Source organism: Populus nigra, chromosome 13 (genome assembly GCF_951802175.1).
Source record: "Populus nigra chromosome 13, ddPopNigr1.1, whole genome shotgun sequence".
In the NCBI taxonomy this organism is placed as follows: domain Eukaryota; kingdom Viridiplantae; phylum Streptophyta; class Magnoliopsida; order Malpighiales; family Salicaceae; genus Populus; species Populus nigra.
In genome coordinates, this window is record NC_084864.1 from 2,543,317 (window position 1) to 2,565,966 (window position 22,650).

At 36.0% G+C, this 22,650-nt stretch overlaps 1 protein-coding gene and 4 non-coding genes across 5 annotated transcripts; all 5 read left to right on the forward strand.

Annotated features, from left to right (window-relative positions):
* Positions 1-11,877: 11,877 nt before the first annotated feature.
* LOC133671659 (peroxidase 3-like) lies at positions 11,878-13,211 on the forward strand. The gene is made up of 4 exons (XM_062092473.1): positions 11,878-12,108; positions 12,195-12,386; positions 12,480-12,642; positions 12,727-13,211. Exons 1-4 carry the CDS (start codon positions 11,899-11,901, stop codon positions 13,137-13,139), a joined length of 978 nt encoding a protein of 325 aa, XP_061948457.1. The 5' UTR covers positions 11,878-11,898; the 3' UTR covers positions 13,140-13,211.
* A 5,548-nt stretch (positions 13,212-18,759) lies between these two features.
* LOC133672217 (small nucleolar RNA Z157/R69/R10) lies at positions 18,760-18,861 on the forward strand. Its single transcript, XR_009834807.1, has one exon. It is a non-coding gene; the product is annotated as a small nucleolar RNA Z157/R69/R10 (small nucleolar RNA).
* Positions 18,862-18,978: 117 nt separating this feature from the next.
* LOC133672218 (small nucleolar RNA R11/Z151) lies at positions 18,979-19,064 on the forward strand. Its single transcript, XR_009834808.1, has one exon. It is a non-coding gene; the product is annotated as a small nucleolar RNA R11/Z151 (small nucleolar RNA).
* Positions 19,065-19,146: 82 nt separating this feature from the next.
* On the forward strand, positions 19,147-19,256 carry LOC133672219 (small nucleolar RNA Z152/R70/R12). Its single transcript, XR_009834809.1, has one exon. It is a non-coding gene; the product is annotated as a small nucleolar RNA Z152/R70/R12 (small nucleolar RNA).
* A 102-nt stretch (positions 19,257-19,358) lies between these two features.
* Positions 19,359-19,483, forward strand: LOC133672221 (small nucleolar RNA snoR80). Its single transcript, XR_009834812.1, has one exon. It is a non-coding gene; the product is annotated as a small nucleolar RNA snoR80 (small nucleolar RNA).
* The last annotated feature ends 3,167 nt before the right edge of the window (positions 19,484-22,650 follow it).

The following is a 22,650-nucleotide window of genomic DNA, read 5'->3' on the forward strand; positions in this document are numbered from 1 at the left end:
ATGATGTTCATCACCCATATTCATGCGGTGAAGTGCACATTTGAGCTTCAAAACAAATGGTCCCACGGTCAGTCTTGGTGGTGTGCATATGTTAGATGTTCATTCAAATGCACTCACTTGATAACATCTGTCAGGAGTCATGGCCATGTTTAGAGGGTAACCCAAGTTAACGATAATAAAATGCTCTTCAAGTGCAGCATTGCTCATCAATTGCTGCTGAAGTTCACTAAATCACTGACTGTCTTTGAACAACATTGCCCCCGGTAATGATCTGAATGCTTCTTCTGCTGATTAGCTTTCTTTAAACACCATTGTCCTCAGTGGATTGATTCATCATTTGATCATCTTTAATTGCCCCCATCTGGTCTGAATGCCTTTTGTTTTCCTTCTCAGGGTCCACTGTATTGCCCCCAGGTGGTCAACTTTTCAAGGAGTGTCAAGAAGTGATGTCATTCTTGTAGGATTTTGCAAACTCGATCGATATTCTTCTTGTTTGACAATCTTTCTATTCTGGAATCAACTCTCATACTTCAAAGATCATGTCTATTCAATGTCTAGTTGTTGAAATGAAATCAGAGAGATGTCAGTTTCTGAAAATCAAGTTTCTTCGGTCAAAGATCCAACACACGTTATTCGAAATATACAATCCTTTGATTGTCTTGTATTTTGAAAACAGAAATGACCCATTGTAAGATTAAAATGACTTTTTTCATGGTTCTTTGTATCAGTTTTAATCTTTGATCTTGGGTATATCTTTTAATGGTCTGCGATGAGGTGACCTTCTGTTAATTTTAAGGAAAACAAAAGGCTCAAAGTCGAAACTTGAGGATTCATCAAGAAAGATTGTTTTCTTTTTTTTAGCAATAATTTTATTAGCATGCATAATAACAAGTAGCTTAATTCATGAAGTCACGACCCTTATGGAAAAACTTTTCAAGTTTTGAGAGCGCCATTTATCGGTTCAGATTGCTTACTTGATCGAAAAGGGCTTTCAAAAGCACGTAATGCAGGCTATGGTTCATGGCTATGAAAGAAAGGGAATTCACAGGCTCAAAAGGTGTTTAAGGGTTTCAAAGACCTAGGATCAATATCAACTATTCATCAACTTTTTTCTTATTGTCATTGTAGAGAAAGTGACATATAACCTTGTTAATATCAAATTCAGAATTCTCTTAACATAGGTCATAATGCTAATCTAACTTTATCTCTGATGAATAATGAATCTAAAAAATTTTAAAGACACTAAAGGCTTTATCCTAGACACACCAAAAGACATGAAACTTGATTTTTTTGGTGTTGACTTTTGGCATTTGTTGTGTCTTTCTTCCATTGAAACCTCTTTTGCCCCTCTTAGAATTGATAGGCATTCTCCTTCATTTCCACTTTTTTTTGCTTTTTCATAACCTTCCTCAAAGTTTTCTTGGATGTCCCTCAATCTATGGCTTTTCTTGTTCTCCCTTTCTCAATCATTGGGCTTTTATTCTAAGCCTTTCTTTTATCATTGATTCTATCAGTGTCTTCATCCTTCCCAATGACATATCTCTCATTGCCCCAAGTGTGGGGTGTGATCCTAGTCAGGGTTTCTTTTTGAAAGAAAATATCTTACCAGGCTTAAAATGGGACTACAAGGGATATAATCTTTAGAAAGTGAAGGGATATCAAAAATGGCCTTTTCTCATTTCAAGCAAGGTCGGTTAGAACCGATAAATTTTGACCTCGTCCAGTGTAATGATTTGGACTTGTAAGAATCATGATTCACGAGTCCATAACTACTGAATCCACTACATGTCATTATGCATACTACTAAACTTAGCTATATGGTGCGTGGCTCAGTTTCAAGAGGTATGAGTTCAAAATTGTTTGGTCACCTCATGTCATTTTCAGGCATCGAGTCATTTTTGCAATCAAAATACTTTTAATGTTCCGGATTAAACTTTGCATGTTGGAGTTTGATCAAAATATTTTTTCAAAATAGCCTTTGAAAGAAACATCGCTTGATTTCAAAACAACAAGAAGACAAAGAGAAGACATGTTTCGTTGAAGGGTGAGATGTGACCCCAAAACAAAATGCAGAAGGGCAAAAATCCAAAACAAAAATGATTGACAGTTTAACCCCTTCTTAGATCAGCTTCTTTGGCAATATCTGTGTTTTGCCTAGCAATTCTGATCACTCGTCATTCTGAGGATGATCTGGTGACAAAATGATCGATGACATCATCTTTCACAAACTGAGTTCGATTCTTGAAACTCTTGTATTTGTTCAACTGAAATGGCCGAGGACCCCACCATGACATCCCATCTCTTGTCTGGATTATACCACCTAGAAAATGGTGGTTGCATGGGATTTGTCGGAGTCAGGCAAAAAGTCTGGAACCTGACAGGTGGTGGTAGGCCAACTTGAGTGGCAGTGGGATGTCAATCTTGGCAAAAACATTTAAGCAGTTGATGCTACAGTGAGACCTGGCTAAACCACATGAATAAGGTTTTCCACCTTCAGAGTTATCTTCTTATTCATCTCTCTTCATTGTTCTGGAATTCATGGCAGAACCTTCAATCTTTCACTTCTTCATGGCTCGCTTAATTCTTTATGTCAATCTTGGCAAAAACATTTAAGCAGTTGATGCTACAGTGAGACCTGGCTAAACCACATGAATAAGGTTTTCCACCTTCAGAGTTATCTTCTTATTCATCTCTCTTCATTGTTCTGGAATTCATGGCAGAACCTTCAATCTTTCACTTCTTCATGGCTCGCTTAATTCTTTATGTCAATCTTGGCAAAAACATTTAAGCAGTTGATGCTACAGTGAGACCTGGCTAAACCACATGAATAAGGTTTTCCACCTTCAGAGTTATCTTCTTATTCATCTCTCTTCATTGTTCTGGAATTCATGGCAGAACCTTCAATCTTTCACTTCTTCATGGCTCGCTTAATTCTTTTGGCAATCCTCACAACTTCATGTCAATATTCCAATGTTGTTGTGGTTGGTTGTCGGAAACCTTTCAACAGCTTGGTAATCTTGGTCGTGCCTAGAAACATGCGGCATCGCCATTACCAACGTGTGGAATCACACATTGTCAAAACTGGAAGAGAGCCTGATGAATCTAAACTCCTTTGTCTCCTCTTCGATCCCTCCCTGACGGTGCAGCAAACAGAGACCTGTAGAGGGAGTTCTGCTCTGTGGAAGTTTCAGTCTTCTTCATGTTTTTTCAGTCTAGGCATGTCTCTTCTCTATACTTCTGTGTTTTCATGTTGACACTGGTAGGAGAAAATTATAAATGATCTGAAACTGCTTCATTCCTTCTTGGATTCCCCACTTGCAGAGCTACAAACAGATTTCTGCAGAGAGAGCTCTGCCACGGTGAAGTTCTATATTTGCCCCTGTTTTCTAGCTCAGGTCTGGCTTTTCTGCCTACTACAGTGTTTCAGTGCTGAAACTGGTGGCATAAATTTTCACATTGTCTGAAACTACTACATCCCCTCTTGAATTCCCCACTTGCAGAGCCACAAACGGGTTTTTATAGAGAGAGCTCTGCCACGTCAAAGTTCGATGACTGCTCATATTTTCAGACTAGGTCTGACTCTTCGGCCTACTACAGTGTTTCGGTGCTGAAACTGATGAGACAAAGTTTTGTAGCGTGTGGAAGTACTGCATCCCCTCTTGCATGCCCCACTGACAGATCCACAAACAAATCTCTACAGAGAGAGCTCTGCCACATAGAAATTTGATGTCTACTCATGTTTTTTTTTTTTTTTTTTTTTATCAAGTTTGACTCTTCAACCTGCCACAGTGTCTTTGGGCTGAAACTGATGAGAGATTTTTATAGCATATGCAACTAATAAATCACCTCTTGCATTCCCAACTTGCAGAGCCATAAACAGATTTTTGTAGAGGGAGCTCTGCCACATTGAAGCTTGACGACTGCTAATATTTTCAGACCAGGTCTGACTCTTCTGCCCGCTACAATGTTTTGTTGGTGCCACTGGTGGGAGAAAGTTTCAAAGCATATGAAACTACTACACCCCCTCTTGCATTCCCCACTGGCAGATCCAAAAACAAATCTCCACAGAGAGAGCTCTGCAACGTAGAAGTTCAGTGTCTAATCTTGGTTTTTTTTTTTTTTGGTTTTTTTTTTTCTTGTGCTGCTGAACTGGAATTGAGCTCACAGTTGGGGTAACTTCAAAGAAGGCTAATGCACCATGTACAGAAGCTAGTAGTTATTTGGTTCCATTAGCAGATATGGAGGCGATGAATAATTATCAGTGCAACTGAACAAGAACAAAGGTTGTCATTAGCTGATGACTAAAGGCATTGTTGCAATTATTCAGGACTGAAAAGAGGAGGTGTAACTTCAATGGGACATGGACAAGTAGTGTTCCCACAGAAGACTGTGTAGATATTCCATTTCCCTTTGATGCTCTACACTTGTTCAAGCAGATCTGATTCTAGCTACTTCACCTCTGATACTCTCAACTTTCTTTTGACAATGAGCCTCTCCCCGACAACTTTCTTCATTTCTATCATCTTTCTTCATTCACGTGTAGCACAACTTGTGTGGGGGAAACCTATCTTTCAACCCGGTACATGCATGATATATGTATGAACATGTAAAACTATATGATGAACTCGCCCTTCGAGGGGTGACATATGGTCGTAACTCTTGTATGATGAAACAAGAATCTTGATTCTTGCCCCAAACTCTACAATGAAAATTTTCTGAGTGACGGCCATTGGGTCACCCAAAAGTCTTGAGTTCAAGATGCTTCAAGAAGGGTTTGCCCTGATGCAAAACAATATATACGGAGCACACTTTCTAAAGGCAGGTTCTAATCTTTTTAAGTGAGACAAAAGGTAGGTTTACTACTTGGTCTCTAAAAAGGATCTCTTGTTGTCCCAGTGATCACCCCTCTTGAAGGCAATATAGGGGCTTGTAGGCAATGAGATGGCACGTGTCCAACTATTACCAGTCTAAGCACTCAACGAAGAGTTGGGGTTTACACAAACTTAAACCTTGACTAAAAGTCGTAAGGTAAGCTGCTAGTCCCCCTCCTAACCTGAAGCTTGTGTGTGCTTTCAAAAATAAATACAAGTGATGCATGAAACAATTCTAAAAATGCATGGAAAAAATAAAACAAGACAAAAATACAAAAACTTAAACACATCAAATACACAAAGCTTAGTCCAATATTGTCAGAAACAGTACCTTCCCCAGTGGAGTCGCCATTCTGTCGCACGTCAAAAAAAAATCAGCGCGCGGCGTCGGCTGGCGATTTTTCGTTTGTTGTTTGATTTGATTGATTCGTCGGAGTCGCCACCTAGTAATTTATTGAGGGCTACTAGGAAACCTGATGTACTGGTCTTGTCAGAGATTCACAGGAAAGGGACTAGTTGTGGTTAGGGAAGGTATTAGCACCCCTAACGCACCCTACCTGAGGTAAGCTGCTTCGTGGACTTGATGTGTTTTTAAAAATAAAATTTTAGCCCAATTCTAAGGCTTTGATAAATCAGTTATTGGTTCCCAAATATATGTAGATACATGTTCTACATTTTTATGGGAAATACAACATGATTTTTATCTGTCCTTTAGATATTTGTGCCTATAAATTAAAAATATTAAATTCATTTTTTTTTATTCAATAACATACATAAAAAAAAACACAAATACACACATTTCTTTTTCTATTATTATTTTCTTTCTTTTCTTTTCTTTTTTCTTTTTTTTCCATCCACAATACAAAATACAATTTCTAAACAAACTAAACAAAAATATTACAATAACATAATCTAAAAATTACAAAACAGTCCCTAAAACTCCAGAAATTACAGGGGGACCCTTCTGCACAGGAATTGGAGGCAGGAGCAGCTGGCGGCGCGTGTTCCAACGCGCACCGCCACTGGCGGCGCGTGGGTCCACGCGCGGCCGGGAAAACAGCAGGCCGAAACTGGCCTCTTCTCCGCTTCTCTTCTGCAACGCCGGCAGTAACACCTTGACCTGTAAAAACACCCAAATCACAAGCAAGTTTCCAGTTTATTTTAGCCTTTTATTTTTCGTTTTTTTGTTCTGTTTTTTTTTCAAGATCTGCTTCTCTAGGGTCGGTTCCTTCCGATTCTGGTGGCTGCTCCTTCTGCCGGTGGCAGATCTAGTGGCGGAGCTGAGGAACGGCTGGGTCGGCCGAGAGAGGGAAGGACGGCGCTGCTGGAGGCGGTGAGCTGGGTTCGCTGGCCTGTGGGTTGCTGCTGTTGGAGGAGAAGCTGTCGAGGCTGGTGGCGCGTCGGTGGTGTTTGCTCCTGTTGTTAGCAGCGGTGGTTGGCCTTGTTGCTGAGTGCTGCTGCCGCTGCTCTTGGTGGAGGAGATGGAGCTGGACCTGCAGGCGCCACCGGAGGGAGAAGGAAAGATAGTGGGGCTGCTGGCTTTTGGGGTTTCTGTCCGGTCTGCATGCGGTTCTGCAGTGTCTCCGCTGCAGTGGAAGGCTGAACGAGCCCTGCTGCTGTGTGACCTTGTGGAGCCGGCGTTGCTGGAGATCGGAGGAGAAGAAGACGCCGCTGAGGAGAAGGCTTAGGTGAAGGGGGGGTTCGGTTCAGGAGCTGTGAAGAGAGGGAAATGGCTGGCTGAAGGTGAAGAGAGGAAATGAAGGCTGTGTGAGGGAGAGCCTTGTGTGCAGTTGGAAGAGGGGAGATGAGGAGAATCGGCTAGTTATGTTTTTGGCCAAAGGAGAGGAGAAGAAATGTGCAGGGGGGGGGGGGCAGTCTGTTTGGCCGAGAGTGAGAGTAACCAAAGGGAAGATAGCCGGAGCCAAAATGGGGGTCAGTTCGGTTTGTCTTTGGCAAAAGAGAGGGTGCTGGCCGAGAGGGAGAGCTGGGACGGCTGAGCAGGAGGGAAAAGACAGAGAGGGAAGAGGAAAAATGGAAACCACCGGGTGGGGGGCGGCGGCTGCTCTTGGAGAAGAAGAAGAACAAGTTTTGTAGGGTTAGGTTTTTTAGGGTTTGCTCTTCCTTTTTTTTTTTTGTCAAAAATACCCCCTCTGAAAATTCAGTTTTAGCATGGTATTTATAGGAAAAGTTTTGCTAGGTTTTCAAATTAGTCCCTCAACTTTTCCTTTCCTTCTCTTTTCCTCTTTTTTTTTTGTAAATTTTGATTTTTCTTATTTTTTTGTATTTTTGAAAGCGAGCAAATATCAACGTCAACTCAATGAGGAAAATCAATGATTTTAAAATTAACGCGTTAAAAATTGAACGCGTTCGAAAGACCTTTGAAAATTTAAATTCTTTTTAGACGACGCTGCCAATGCTAAAAACGATGCAAATGTATTAAAAATGTATTTTTTTGGGTTTTCAATGCTTTTCACTATTTTTGGATTTTTTCTAAAAAATTATTAAAACATGGGTCAAAAATTGGGTAGCAACACTCCTCACAAACCATACCTTGGTCACTGCCAAATTTGCAGGATTCAGGGTCACACTGCCAATCGGTGCCTTTCCTTTCGCCTTGTACCAGTTCATCCTTTACCCTCTTCCAGCACTCCTCAACAAGGAACACCCTGGCAACCACAAGCTCACCTTGCCACCCATCCCTCCACCACACCATCCTGGCTTTTAGACAGTGGTGCTTCACACCATGTCACCTCAGATCTAAGCAACCTCTCCCTGCATGCTCCATATAGCGGTACTGATGACATCATGATCGGAGATGGATCCACTCTTCCCATCACTCACACTGGTTCCACCTCTCTCACAACTCCTCTCCATACATTTCAATTACACAATGTTCTTTGTGTTCCCTCTATGGAAAAGAACCTCATCTCTATTTCACAATTCTGCACTTCTAACAATGTTTCCATAGAATTCTTACAATCCACTTTTCTTGTTAAGGAACTTCATACCGGGACAACCTGCTACAGGGGCAAACTAAAGATGGTGTCTATGAATGGCCCTCTTCCTCTCCTTTCATTGCTTTCTCAACAATAAAGCCTACGTCCTTCGACTGGCATCATCGCCTAGGCCATCCAGCCTTTTCAATTCTAAGACATGTTGTCTCTAGCAATCATTTAAGCTTGTCTTCCTCCTTATCTTCCAATTACTCATGTAATGCGTGTCTTTGCAATAAAAGCCACAAGCTTCCTTTCTCCAACTCTATAATTGTCTCCACCAAACCGCTTGAAATTATCTTCTCTAATGTGTGGACCTCGCCAATTTTCTCTCAAAATGGCTTTAAATATTATGCTATATTTATTGATCATTTCACTAAATATATCTGGTTTTACCCACTCAAAAACAAATCAGATGTCAAAGACGTTTTCATTCGATTCAGAGCCATTGTCGAAAAACACTTTAATTCCACCATTAAAACACTCTACTCTGACAATGGTGGTGAGTATATCTCTCTAGCTAATTTTCTTTCCACCAATGGTATCTCTCATCTCACAACCCCCCCTCACACGCCTGAACATAATGGTTACTCTGAAAGACGACATCTTCACATAGTTGAAACTGGTCTAGCCCTACTCACACATGCCTCTTTAGCCCATGCCTACTGGACTTATGCCTTTGCCACAGCTGTCTATCTCATTAATAGATTGCCCACTCCTACTTTAAACTTGTCCTCACCCTACCACAAAATATTTCTCACAGCCCCAAACTACTCCAAGTTACGCATCTTCGGCTGCCTATGCTACCCTTGGCTCCGCCCTTACACCTCACACAAACTTGAATCACGGTCCAAGCCATGTGTTTTCCTTGGGTATTCTCTTACTCAAAGTGCATACTACTGCCTTGATCCTTCCACCTCCAGAATCTACGTCTCAAGACATGTCAAATTTATTGAGTCACAGTTTCCCTTCTCTTCACTATCAGGTTCGTCCTCTACTTCACTTTCCAATCCCATCACCACTTGGATTCCTGCACCAATTAAAGTTATTTCACCCACTTCACAACCACCACTCACTATGCCATCTGAAGTCTTCAATACTCAGCAACCTCAAAGTACAGCTCCACCATCCAACCCCATTCAGCTTCTGACCACCATTGCCACCCATACAACCTCCCCTTCCATAACATCCTCAACAGGTACAACCTCAACCCTCCACTCCCCACCTGAAACTCCGACCCTTCCCACTCATTCCATGACCACCCGAGCTAAAAACAACATTCATAAACCCATCACTAAGCTGAATCTTCATACCCGACTCTCCACCTCCAGTGATTTTGAACCAACCACCGTGACTAAAGCCCTTCTTGATCCCAGGTGGCGTCAAGCTATGTCTGATGAATGTGATGCCTTAGTCAGAAATGGAACGTGGGAACTTGTTCCACCTGATTCTACACAGAATATAGTTGGATGTAAGTGGATATTTCGGATTAAACGTAACACTGATGGTTCTATTGACAGGTTCAAAGCATGTTTAGTCGCAAAGGGATTTCACCAAAGACCTGGTGTTGACTATCTTGACACATTCAGCCCTGTAGTAAAACCAACAACAGTGCGTGTGGTCCTCAGCCTTGCTGTATCTCGGGGTTGGACTTTACGCCAACTTGATGTCAACAACGTTTTCCTTCAAGGCCATCTCTCTGAGACTGTACACATGCAACAACCACAAGGTTTTGTTGATCAAGATCATCCATCCTATGTCTGCAAACTTCGAAAGGCAATCTATGGCCTCAAACAAGCACCTAGAGCATGGTATCATGAACTTCGCACTTTCCTTCTTCACTCAGGTTTTAGAAATTCTCCTACGGATACATGATTATTTGTTCTCAATACTGCTGGAAAGAAAATGTATATCCTGGTTTATGTGGATGACTTAATAATTACTGGTGACCATACTACCATGATCGACTCCTTTGTGGTTGTTCTTGCTCATCAGTTTTCCATTAAAGATCTTGGACAGTTATCGTGTTTTTTAGGCGTTGAGGTAGTTCACAATCAACATGGAATTTTGTTATCTCAAAGGCGTTATATTTTGGATATTCTAGCTCGCACTCATATGGCAGATGCCAAACCTTTGTTCACTCCTCTTCCAACTAGTCCACCTTTGTTAAAATCAGGCACTGCCTTGCCTGATCCCTCTGAGTACAGAACAATTGTCGGCAGCCTTCAATATCTCTTGATTACCAGACCAGATCTTGCATTTGCGGTTAACAAGCTCTCTCAGTACATGCACACTCCAACAACTGATCATTGGAGCTTTGTTAAACGCCTCTTACGTTATCTATGTGGAACTATTAATGATGGCCTCCAAATACATCGCAGGTCTCCATTAAATCTACATGCCTATTCAGACGCAGATTGGGCGGGTGACAAAGATGATTTCTCATCTACCAGTGCCTATGTCATATATCTTGGTCGCAATCCCATTTCATGGAGTTCTAAGAAACAGAAAACTATTGCAAGATCTTCAACTGAAGCGGAATACAGGTCAGTAGCAAATGCAGCAACTGAGCTCAACTGGCTTTGCTATCTTCTGTCTGATCTAGATGTTCAACTTCCGTGTTGTCCAGTCTTATACTGTGACAATGTTGGAGCTACCCAACTCTGCTCCAATCCTGTTTTTCACTCAAAAATGAAACATGTTGCCATCGATTATCACTTTATCAGGGACCAAGTACAAAATGGTGTCCTTCGTGTTGCCCATGTATCCTCAGCAGATCAACTTGCTGATGCACTGACCAAGCCTCTTCATCGTATCCATTTTCTAGATCTCAAATCCAAGATTGGACTTCTATCTCGAGCTCCTTCTTAAGGGGGCATATCACCCCTCAATGGATTGCAACAGATTGTAACAGCCCTGTAGTTTCTCTGTTTTGAATTATTCAAATAAGTTGCACAGATTGCAACAGCCCTTAAAGCTAGGAAGTAGTTTTGAACTGTTCTATAGTTAGGATTTCAAAACAAATATTTGTTATTCTTTGTGTATTTAACTGCTGCAAAATGTAAATGAAAGATATGATTGATTTCATCATTCCATTAATAGGAGCTAGATCAGACCAAGCGTCCACAGGATGTCAAGTATACAGAACAGAATCCCAATACATGCACAGGATCAATACCGAGCAGGCTAACACAGATCAAGCCAACTGCTTCCAGCCTGAGAAATCATGTGCCAAACTTTCTCTTGATCCTAGATTTCAATATTGACCCCCTGAAGAATCCTCTTAGTAGAAGACGAAACAGAGAAGATCAGATCTAGATCATTCTGGATATCCTGTTGTCATCAATCTTTCCAATATAATCTTCTGTCACTTTGTCTGCTGCTTTTTATGTGGATTCATGCTTACATATTCCCAGTTCTTCAGATGTCAGATTCTTTTCTTGACAAAGTATATTCTTTATTATTCTACTGGGATCATGGATGGCAGCAGTTATCCGTACATGGTAAAAGGAAAATGCAGTTCAGAATTATGATAACACAGCCACCATAGAGCAGGTGAACAAGTTGTATTTATCCTTCTGTCAATCTTGTTTTCGCCTCTTAATACTTTAGCATGCCATTGCAAGAAAAATGCTACCTGCCAAATCAATAAAAAAACGAAAGATCAATGCAGTAAAAGGAAAAGGCCTTGATGATGTGTGGGGGGTGTCACAGTAGCCTTGCTTTGCTTACTCTAGGAGAGACAAGCCTGACTAATCATGTCCTTAATGGCCTACTTTAGATCAAAATATGCCTAAATAATACGAGATGACACATGTTTGTTCGGTAGATGTACTGTACTTATCATAGTTTTGCTAGACGTGCTGTTTTTATCATCTTGCTTCTCATCTTGTAGCACAGATGCCTACAAGTCTTTCCCAAGAAGGCATTGAGTGTACATCTGATGTTGCTTCATTGAATGGACTACTAGGATCCTACATTTGCAGTATTAAAGGGCAAGATTGAAAGAGGAAAAAAAACTAGAAACGATCAAGATGGGAAGGATTGGGTATTTCGGGATGCTAATCTTTGGTCTTTTAGCATTTATGGGCTCAACCGAAGCTCAACTAAAGATGGGTTTTTATAATACAAGCTGCCCGAAAGCTGAGAAGATTGTGCAAGGCTTTGTAAACCAGCACATCCACAACGCTCCATCATTGGCTGCAACCTTAATCAGAATGCATTTCCATGATTGCTTTGTCAGGGTATGTATTTGCATATTTACTGCAGAATGTTGCATGTGTTGATTTTTCAGATTGTGAGATAACACGAGAGGAAACTTTTTTGTCAGGGTTGCGATGCATCTGTGCTGTTGAACTCAACTTCCGGCGAACAACCTGAAAAGGCAGCAACTCCAAATCTAACACTCAGAGGCTTTGACTTCATCGACAGAGTGAAACGCCTAGTTGAAGCTGAATGTCCTGGAATTGTGTCTTGTGCTGATATCCTCACCTTGGTCGCTAGGGACAGTATAGTAGCCACAGTATGTAACTCCAAAACAAAACAAAAATATCAATGCTCTAATACTATTCATTACTCGAGAAACAAAAATAAATTTTCTTTCCAATGTTGACAGGGAGGTCCATTCTGGAGAGTTCCGACTGGCCGGCGAGACGGTTTGATCTCCAGGTCCTCAGAGGCCTTGTCCAACGTCCCATCTCCCATGATCAACTTCACCACTCTACAAACACTGTTTGCTAACCAAGGTCTTGATTTGAAAGACCTGGTCTTGCTTTCTGGTACGTCCCATTTGACATTTTCACTGCGTGACGCATTCTTACAGCGCTGAATCATGGATCATCTAATCAAATTGATTTTCCCAGGTGCTCATACCATTGGCATTGCTCATTGTCAATCGTTTTCGAACCGGCTATACAATTTCACTGGGATTGGAGATGAAGACCCAGCTCTAGATAGCGAATATGCTGCGAATTTGAAGGCTAGAAAGTGCAAAAGTATTAGCGATAACACTACTATAGTTGAGATGGACCCTGGAAGCAGAAAGACATTTGATCTCAGCTACTATAAACTCTTGCTAAAGAGAAGAGGTCTATTTCAATCAGATGCTGCCTTGACCACAAACTCTAATACATTGTCTATGATCCGCCAAATACTACAGGGTTCAATAGATTTCCGTTCTGAATTTTCCAAATCCATGGAGAAAATGGGCAGAATTCGTGTTAAAACTGGCTCGAATGGTGAGATTAGAAGGCAATGTGCTTTGGTTAATAGCTAAGGCTTAGTGTGTTGTTTTTTTTTATTTATTTATTTTATTGAAGAGAGAATAAACCATTCATAGATTGTGTTTGATTAGTATTCTTTAAAGTGTGTTTGTTTGGAGAAAAAAAAGAAGTTAGAAATATAAAATAAATATGTATTAAAAACAATTTTAAGTGATTTTTTGTCTTTTAAAAACAACAAAATACAAGAAATAATACCCGTATAACCAAACGTTACCTAAAAGATTTCGATGATATACATAATTTATTCTCGAAGATTTTATTTTTGGTGTGAAATATTGTACTGTTACTTTCATGTTATTTCATTAGGAATAGTGTGAACTCCCTTGTGATAAACAAAATCTAGAAGCTAAACCAAACATTTGCCATCACAAATACTTGGCAACTACGAGTCCTAAGGAGATTTCCAGGCTGATTTGGATACCTTAGCAATGCCTTGAGATTTCATGGAATGCAAGTTCTAACTTCAAAGTAACAATGGCTTGCAGATGTTACGTAACTTGAAGTGCAAAAACTCTTTATTCTAACCTTGTTGGAAGCAATTTCTCCTGGGAAAAGGAGAGACAAAAGATGTGCTCCTAGTAAAAAATGATTGGCTAATAGTGAAAGCCCATCATGATGTCGTCAATTTGTCGATTGTTCAAGCATCAAGTCTACAGTTTGGGGGCGCACAGCCTCGCCTTTTCATACTCGAAACCTAGAAAAAATTGAGGAGTCAAATCATTCCTCTGCACCTCTCATTCTCCTGACTCTATACAACTAACTGGATTTGTGGGTCTGCGTTGCATCATGGATCGCGGATCAAAACATTTTTTTTATTAATAAAAGAAATATTTTAGATGATGCAAGTATTTTTTTAAAAATAAAACTTGGGATATAAAAAGAATGGAGAATCCGGGAAAAAAATCTCTAGAATAACCTAGGTTCTTTTGAAAATTAAAAAAAAAAGTTATATAAAAGACATAGAAAAAAACAGAGCTTAATTGCTAATGATATAAATATTAAATAATAAAATTAAAAAAATATGAGTTTTAAAAAAAATCAAGCAAATCCAAGTGAACCTTCTAAACTTGATCTAAGGTTTAAAAAATAGTAATAAAAATAACAGGGATCAAATTTGATAGGAAAAAAAACTTGAGAATAATGAAATTTTTTTAAAAAAAAATATCTCAAATAAAACAAATAGCATTCAAAAAATAAGGACTAAATTTAAAATATTAAAAAAAAATTAAAGGGGGTGAAATTGAAAAAATAATAATTTTATAAATTATTTTAAAAAATTATTCCAAATATTAAAGGAAAGAATTGAAAAAAAATATTAATTTAAAGAATTAGATAAAAGTACCCAACAAAGAATGACAAATAAAAATATTCAAGATAATTGGGGTCATTTTCAAAAACAACAAAAAATTCTATATAAAATAAATAAATAAATAAAAAGAATGGAACCCAACCTCCAATTAAATAAATACTGAATGATAAAAAAAAAATTAGTTTAAACAAAGGAAAATAAAAACCAAGAAAACCTGACGCAAACCTCATAAACCTAGTCTAATCTATAAAACTCATAACCCGTGATATTCTAGATCCTGGTGCAATCAAGAAACTTAATTTTTAACCAATTTAATGTTGAAAAATAAAATCATGAAAAAAATATTAATTTTAGAAACTTGTCAGAGTAAAAAAAAAATAATCTAAAGAATAAAGATCAAATTTGATAGGAAAAAAAACTAAAGCGAGATGAAATTGTAAAAACAAAAATAAAACAATTTAGAAAATGATCTCAATCAAAACAAATATTAATCAAAAAGAATATGAATGAATTTTGAAAGATTAAAAAAATTAAATGGGGTGAAATTAAAAAGGAATAATATTTTTATATATTATTCAAAATAAATAAAAAATACTAATCAAAATGACATATAAAAAAAATAGTAATCCAAAGGACAAAAACTATTCAAAATAAATAAAAAATAGTAATCAAAATGACATAAAAAAAATAATAATCGAAATGACAAAGACCGGAAGTTAAAGAAAAATGTTGAAGGGGCTAGTTTGAAATTTTGAAGAGGTTGGCATTAAATTCAAGATGGATAGAGAGAATAATGATAAAAATAAAAATGGCTACCAACACCAAACTAGAGGTGCACTTGGCACATTCACCACCCCATCGCGGATGGGGCATCGAAACCTTTCGAATGCCTTCTGGAAACACAATATTTGGTGACCAAACATCCTGATAAGCACTGCATATAGGATGCAGGGGTGTCCACCTATGACACATGCGTGGCACGCACCAAACAAGTTTTCTTTAAAAAAATATTAAATATTTTTAAAAATACAAGAATACCCCGAGAAAAACTTAACATTGACAAAAGAAACCATCATGAAAAAAACTCAAATACTCTTAAATACTCCTGGATGATAATTTTGCTAATTTTGAACCCAAAGTTGATTAAGTAATTTAATTTAAATAAAACAAAATGAAAAAATTAAGTAAATGCTCTAGGGTTGAAGTTGTCCCCTTTTTTTTTCAAAGTATTTTAGTAATTTAATTGCTCTAAAAAATTGAAAAACACTAATCTACCCCATAAAAAATTAAAAATGACATTGAATCATGGTAAAAAGACTATTCTACCTCCAAATTCTAGCTTAATAGTTTTTTGAGAAAGGGCCAAGTTTGTCAAAATACTATTTCATTGAATAGTGTTCATTTGAGTACTAGACTGCATTGCTCGTAGGTCGGATCAAAAGTTTTTTAACATAAAAAATTTATATAGACTTTTTAATATTTTTTTCTAGTAGAAAAAAATAAATTATGTAAGGATTGACTCGGTCAACTTGGCGAGTTCAAAGACAGCCCGAACAACTAATAAAACCGTAGTTTGACTCAAAATAAATATCCAAGATGATATTTTTTTATAAATATTAAAGCGACAATATATTGGATTGATTCATGTCAACCCAGGTTAATATGTCATGTTGAGCCATAAGACTATGACAATCTCATAAAAAAAAACAAATCAAAATAAATTATAAAATCTAATTTCCAATAAACTCAACGTTGAAAGATGAAATTGAAAAAAATAACTCGTGTTAACTTGTCAAATCCGCATCTCAAATCATGAAACCAAGATAACTCAATAAAAAGAAAATTGAAATAAATTATGAAGTTCAATTCTCAATTAATCCAATGTTGAAAGATGAAATAAAAAAATAAATTAAAAAAACACAAAAACCGACTCAAGTTAACCCGAGTTAATCCATCAAACTCGTGACCAGAATCATAATATCATAGGAAACAAACTAAAATAAATCATGAAAACCAAGATAACTCAATAGAAAGAAAATTGAAATAAATTATGAAGTTCAATTCTCAATTAATCCAATGTTGAAAGATGAAATAAAAAAATAAATTTAAAAAAACACAAAAACCGACTCAAGTTAACCCGAGTTAATCCATCAAACTCGTGACCAGAGTCATAAGATGAAGATAATATCATAGGAAACAAACTAAAATAAATCATGAAGCATAATTCTCAATCAACACAATGTTTTTATGGTGAAATTACAAAGAAAAACAATTAGGAAAAGAAAATAAAATTGAGTCCATCAAGTTAATCTGTCAAACTTACGATTCAAGTTATAAGAATAAATAACTTCATGAAAATAAATTAAGAAAAATTACAAAGTCTAACCCCCAGTAAATATAATGTTAAAGGATATAATTGAAATTGAAAACAAAAAAGTAGACTGTAAAAAAAACAAATGAAAAAAACATTATTACAATTAATAGTATTTTGTGAGGAGAAGTAAGTAAAAACACCTTATTTTTTAGTTTTTTTTTGTTAATTGTTAATAATTAAATATTATTGTCTTGGCCAGTAACACAAATCTTATACTACGAATATAAAGCTACAAAATTTTATAGTCTTTGATTTTTTTAATATATTAATTTAGATATGAATAACCAATCTATCTTAAAACTTGATTTAAAAAATATTTAGAATCTTTAGAATTTATTGTATTTTATTAATGTTTTATGATAGAAATGATAGATATAGAAAAAACATAAATCATATTTGATTGGAGAAATAAAAATAAAATATAAAAAAATAAAAAAAAATTTTCTCTGTAGTATTTTTAGATTGGATTTATATCATTTTAAAAATGAATATATAAAAAATATATCCTTTTTATCTATATTTTTTAAGACAATAACAAAATGTGAGTCCCAAAATAGATGTTCTATATAATAAAGCATATTAGTGTAATGATGTAAAATTAAAAAATCTATTATCTGCAATGAAAAAAATAATTAAATGAAAATAAAAGAAAAATATGGCTAATAAGTACCTTCCTTTAATCCAAACAAAAGAAGTAGTTATGCAATCGCTAAAATCATAATTATCAAAACCGGCTCGAGAGTTGACCTAGTCAAGGGGCTGACTCCCGGATTTCATGGGTCAATCCGAAAAAATTTAAAAAAATATATTTAAATTTTTAATATTTTATATAAAAAAATTAAAAAAAATTCATATGATTATAAACTATACATGTTGTAAATAATGAAATTTAAAAGAATATTTTAAAAAGTTTTTTATTCCATATTGAAAAGATACTATGTTATGCTTTTAAATTGAAATATTTAAACCAAAAAACTTTTTATCCCACGTTGAAAAAACATAACTTTTTTTCTTGTGAATATAGAGTATATATACTAAAGGGTTTCAAATCCCTCAATGAAAATATATTATGTTATCTTTTTAAGTTGAAGTATTTAAATTAAAAAGTTTTTTATCCCACATTGCAAAACATAACTTTTTTCTTGTGAATATAGAATATATATACGAAATGGCTTTAAATTCCATATTGAAACAATAACTTTTTTATTGAAAACATAGAGTATATATACTAAAAAGTTTCAAATCTCACATTAAAAAAACATAACTTTTTTCTTGTGACAATAAAGTATATATACAAAAGGATTTCAAATCCCATATTGAAAAAATAATTTTTTTCTTCTAAACATATAGTATATATGCTAAAGGGTTTCAAATCCTAAATTGAAAAAATAGAACACGTTTCTAATATTTATATAGTGAATTTTAAAAAATATTAATAACCAATTAAAAATATATATAAAAAAAAAGTATAGGAGAAAAATCACATTTGAAAGAAAAAAATATCAGGTCTCACTCGGGTTTGGGCGGGTCGTTGCACAGGCTGGTTTTTTGACAAACCCAGACCAGTACAGCAACCGAGTCAACCGGGTTCTAGATCGACCCGCCAGGCCGGTCCGGGTTTAATAACTATAGCTAAAATAGCTTGTAGACCTATTTTAAAATATAATAAATATTATTTTTTAAAGTGTTTTTTATATGAAAATATATTAAAATAATATTTTATTTATTAATTAAAATTTATTTTTTAAATTATTATATTAAAACAATTTAAAAATAGCAAAAAAATTAATTTAAAATTTAAAATTTTTAAAAAATTTAAAAGTATGGTTATTGATTAGTCAATATGCTAAGGTTCAAAACTCCGAAGCCCACGTCCCACTCTAAGTCAATATGGTGTTTTGGTACACAAGAGGCTGCTTGTATTCAAGAAAAGAGTGCTGTGATGAAGCAAATTGTTTGTGGATTAGAGTTTCTGATCTGGGCTTCTTCTCCCGGAACTTGATTACTAACCCTTGGCTGTCTGAGCACCCTTCTTTTTTCTCTCATTCCTTTTGTATCCCACTTCGTTTTCTCTTGGTTTTGATTTTTTTGGGTTTGTTTTTGTGGGATAAATTTGGTGTTCTTCAGAAAAAGTTTTCCCTTGACAATTGGGCTTATGATGATAACAAAATTATCTTAGCGGATTTCAGTGAGATTATTAAGTCAATTATCTGATTGTTACACACACTGAAGCCCTTCTAATTAAAATCCATTTCGTGATCGATGTTTTTAATTTTGAATTTTTTGGCTTTAATGGATTTTTTATCAAAAGGGATTTGTTGCTATGAAGAGGTTAAGCACTTGAAATGTGTTGAAGGGCAGTGGACAGGTACTTGAGTACTTGCCGTGAGCTTTCTTTAATAACGACTTCTCCTTCCACTGAGCTTCTAATCCCATTTTAAGTACATTTGTCTTAGGTTTAATTTTGTTTTCATTGTTAATTATGTGTTAAGTCATTGTGGGCTAATTATGTGAAATGCTGCACCCATTACCAATTCTGGGGGATTATCGGTTCCTCTTGGCATAATGGCTCGGGTGCTATATCCAGTTTGTGGCCTATCCTGATTAATGGCTGATATCAGTGCCATCTAATCCTGGAAACACCACATACATTTTCTTGTCTAAAAAACCCTTGCTTATAATCAAAAGTGAGGCTGTTGGGTTGATTGAACCTGATAACTTTAGGGTTTTCTAGAATTAAAAGTCTAATCAAGTAAAAAATATGAAACCTGGAGTCAGAGAACTGACGGTTTCCGGAACAGACATGGAAACCCTTGCATTTCCTTTTTTATGTGCCCAACGGCTATTTTTTGTACAGCTTTGTACCAATTTCCATTCGGAATCCGGAACAGACATGGAAACCCTTGCATTTCCTTTCTATAAAAAGACTTCGTTAGGGAAACAATTTCACACTTTCTCTGCTAATCGGTTTTCTTCCAGCTCCAAGCAAGTATTTCAAGCGAAAGCATGGAGCCATCGTCATCTTCTGTCTACTCAACTCAGTTTCTTGCCAAAAAGGTTACTGTAGAGTTCATTATTGTCAAGGAATCGCAAGCTGGCTTACAAGTTAGTAGACAACAATTCATGTTGAGACTGTGGGAGTTGGTGTTGAGAAATCATAGATACAAGCAAATGTTTACCAACACAGACATCAGTTTATCTTCAGCCATGAAAGATACTCTGCACTTCGCCATCTCTGATCAAGCACGTAAACTCCACGGTGAAATTGACCACATATTTGTCTGCGTTCTGCACCCGAGGTTCAATATCATGACTGGAATTCATGTTGATGAGGATAAGGCGGTCTCGTGGGATGTTGTCGAAAACCCTGAAAATCCTGTATTACCAGCTTGCAAGCCACCGATTCCATGCTTGAAGAAAGTAAAGATTGAGCAACAAACTCCGGGTTCCATGAATGAAGAGTTATGCTGTGCAATTTGCTTGCAAGATTTTCCTGATGGGTCTGAAGCTGCTACTACTAGATGCTCTCACCTGTTTCATTGCCATTGCATTGTCAAGTGGCTATCCAAGAGTACTTCTTGCCCTATGTGTCGCACTAAGCTGCCAGTTGGTTGATTCAAGGACTAAGATTTGTCGTCTTTAATGTCTTTTCTTTCCTTGTATTAAGGAACAGTGCCATGCTGTTGTCGAACTGTGTCAATTGTGTATTAAGGAGTTAATTGTGATTAGATTATGGTTAGATCAAAGTTTGGTTGATTGGATTTCATTCAATTAATATCTTATCTAATTCAATTAAGAATCTGAACCAAATCACTTTGAATCTTGAATTTTTTATGACAATAATGTTTGATTGAATTAGTTTAACAACCGAAAAGATCAAATTGTTAGTTTCTCGAGGTATGCAGGCTCGAGTGCCAAATAAATTATACCCTAGCCTAATTAATGGTTAATTTTGACGCACATCTTTTACAATAATCTCTCAACCTCTTATTGGTGATTGGTAAAATGTTGGAATCTAATTATATTGAGCGTTGAGGTATTAATTCTCTAGCAAAAATGATAATAGGTTCAAAACTAATGATCCTTGGATTTGTTAGGATCCCAATACATTTAATTCTTAATTGTTGTTTGGGCTGCATTTGCACAGGAGTTTGAACAAAGTTTGATTTAAAAAAATTAATTATTTTTTATGTTTTTTTATTTTAATATAATGATATTAAAATAATTTTAAAAAATAAAAAATTATTATTTTAATATGCTCTCAACTTTTAATACGCTTTCAAATAGCCTCCTTATTTAACGGTAAATGATTTTGTCTTTCAATTCTTTTTTTTTTTAATTCCTGATTCAATTAATCAATTGGGGTGAAAAAAAATTCTTGTTGTAGAGAAAAACAAAACCTAGAATCCACTAGTATATTGATGTGATTTGCAGAGGGTCAATATTTTTTTTTATAAAAAGTATATAATGTTTTAAACATTCTAGTCTGATAGTTATATCAAACTCAAACGACTTGAGTCTAACAGCAATGCAAGACTAAAGAGTCTTGGGTCTAGCTGTAGCAACCATACCAAACCCAACAAACTTGAGGTCTATAGCCATACCAGACCCATGCCTGGGTCTAGTACCAAACATAGCTGATATCCTGCACCCAAGTCTGACATCAAACATGGTTGTCAAACAACAAACAAACAGAGAATAATTGTGCACTTTAGTTGTCATGACAGAAAGAAAAAAACATAAACAACCAATCACGACGAGAATCCAACCATGATATCTCTAGACACATCACACAATGTGAAAGTGAGCATGTCTAAGCATCTATCTAGATGGCGTATGGCTAAATTTGACCATCGAGAGGTGTCTTAAGCGCCTCCTTAATGGTGCGTGTGGTACACGTGTTAGCATCTTTTCGAATAAAAAATAGAAAAAATAACGTGAAAATACTAAAATACCCTTTGTGATCCTCTTAACTACACACTATACCTAAGTAAATTTCACTGTCGCAATCATTGTTGTTAAAATCATGAGTTAACTCGTAAAATCATATAAATCATATGATTTTACGAGACAACGTGCATCTAACCTGTAAAATCAGACTAAAACTTGAAAACTAGTAAAATCGAACTTAAATCGTAAAAAATCGGTAAACTCGATTCGATTTTACGAGTTTACTAAATTTGTGATATGGTCAGGTCAGGTCCAAATTTGGCCTTAAAATATCTACTGACTAGTTTTACAAGATTGAATATATCTTTCAAACCGTATATTGGATAAAGCTGAAATTTTAAAGGGAAATATTAGACACATGAAAATATATTGCGGTAAATTTTCAGGTCAAATGGAGTTCGAAAACATAATATTTCAGAGAGTCAAAGTCAGTAGATGAATCTTGTCAAATATGTCAAACTAAACCTGTATGTACTGTTTAGGATATATCTAAATATACTAGTGGAATTTTTCTGTGATTAAAGTTGGGCTGAAAACTAGACATATGAAGCTTTTCAATCATATATTGTAGGCCTAGTAATTCATTCAGATGAAAGAGAACGACATGTTTGAAATGAGGACTCAAATCTGCCAAGAATATACAAAAATTTGAGATTCGGGTTATATTGAGGAATTTTAACATGAACACTTTTTTTTATTCTATTTTATTTATTTATTTATTTATTTTGACTAATTATTTTTAATTTAATTTTTTTTCTAGCACATCAGACATTGTTTAGGGGTTTATTTCATTATTGAATTTATGTTAGTTAATTACTAGTTTAGACTTATTAGCTTGCAACCCAAAAATGATACATTAGAACTTATTGTG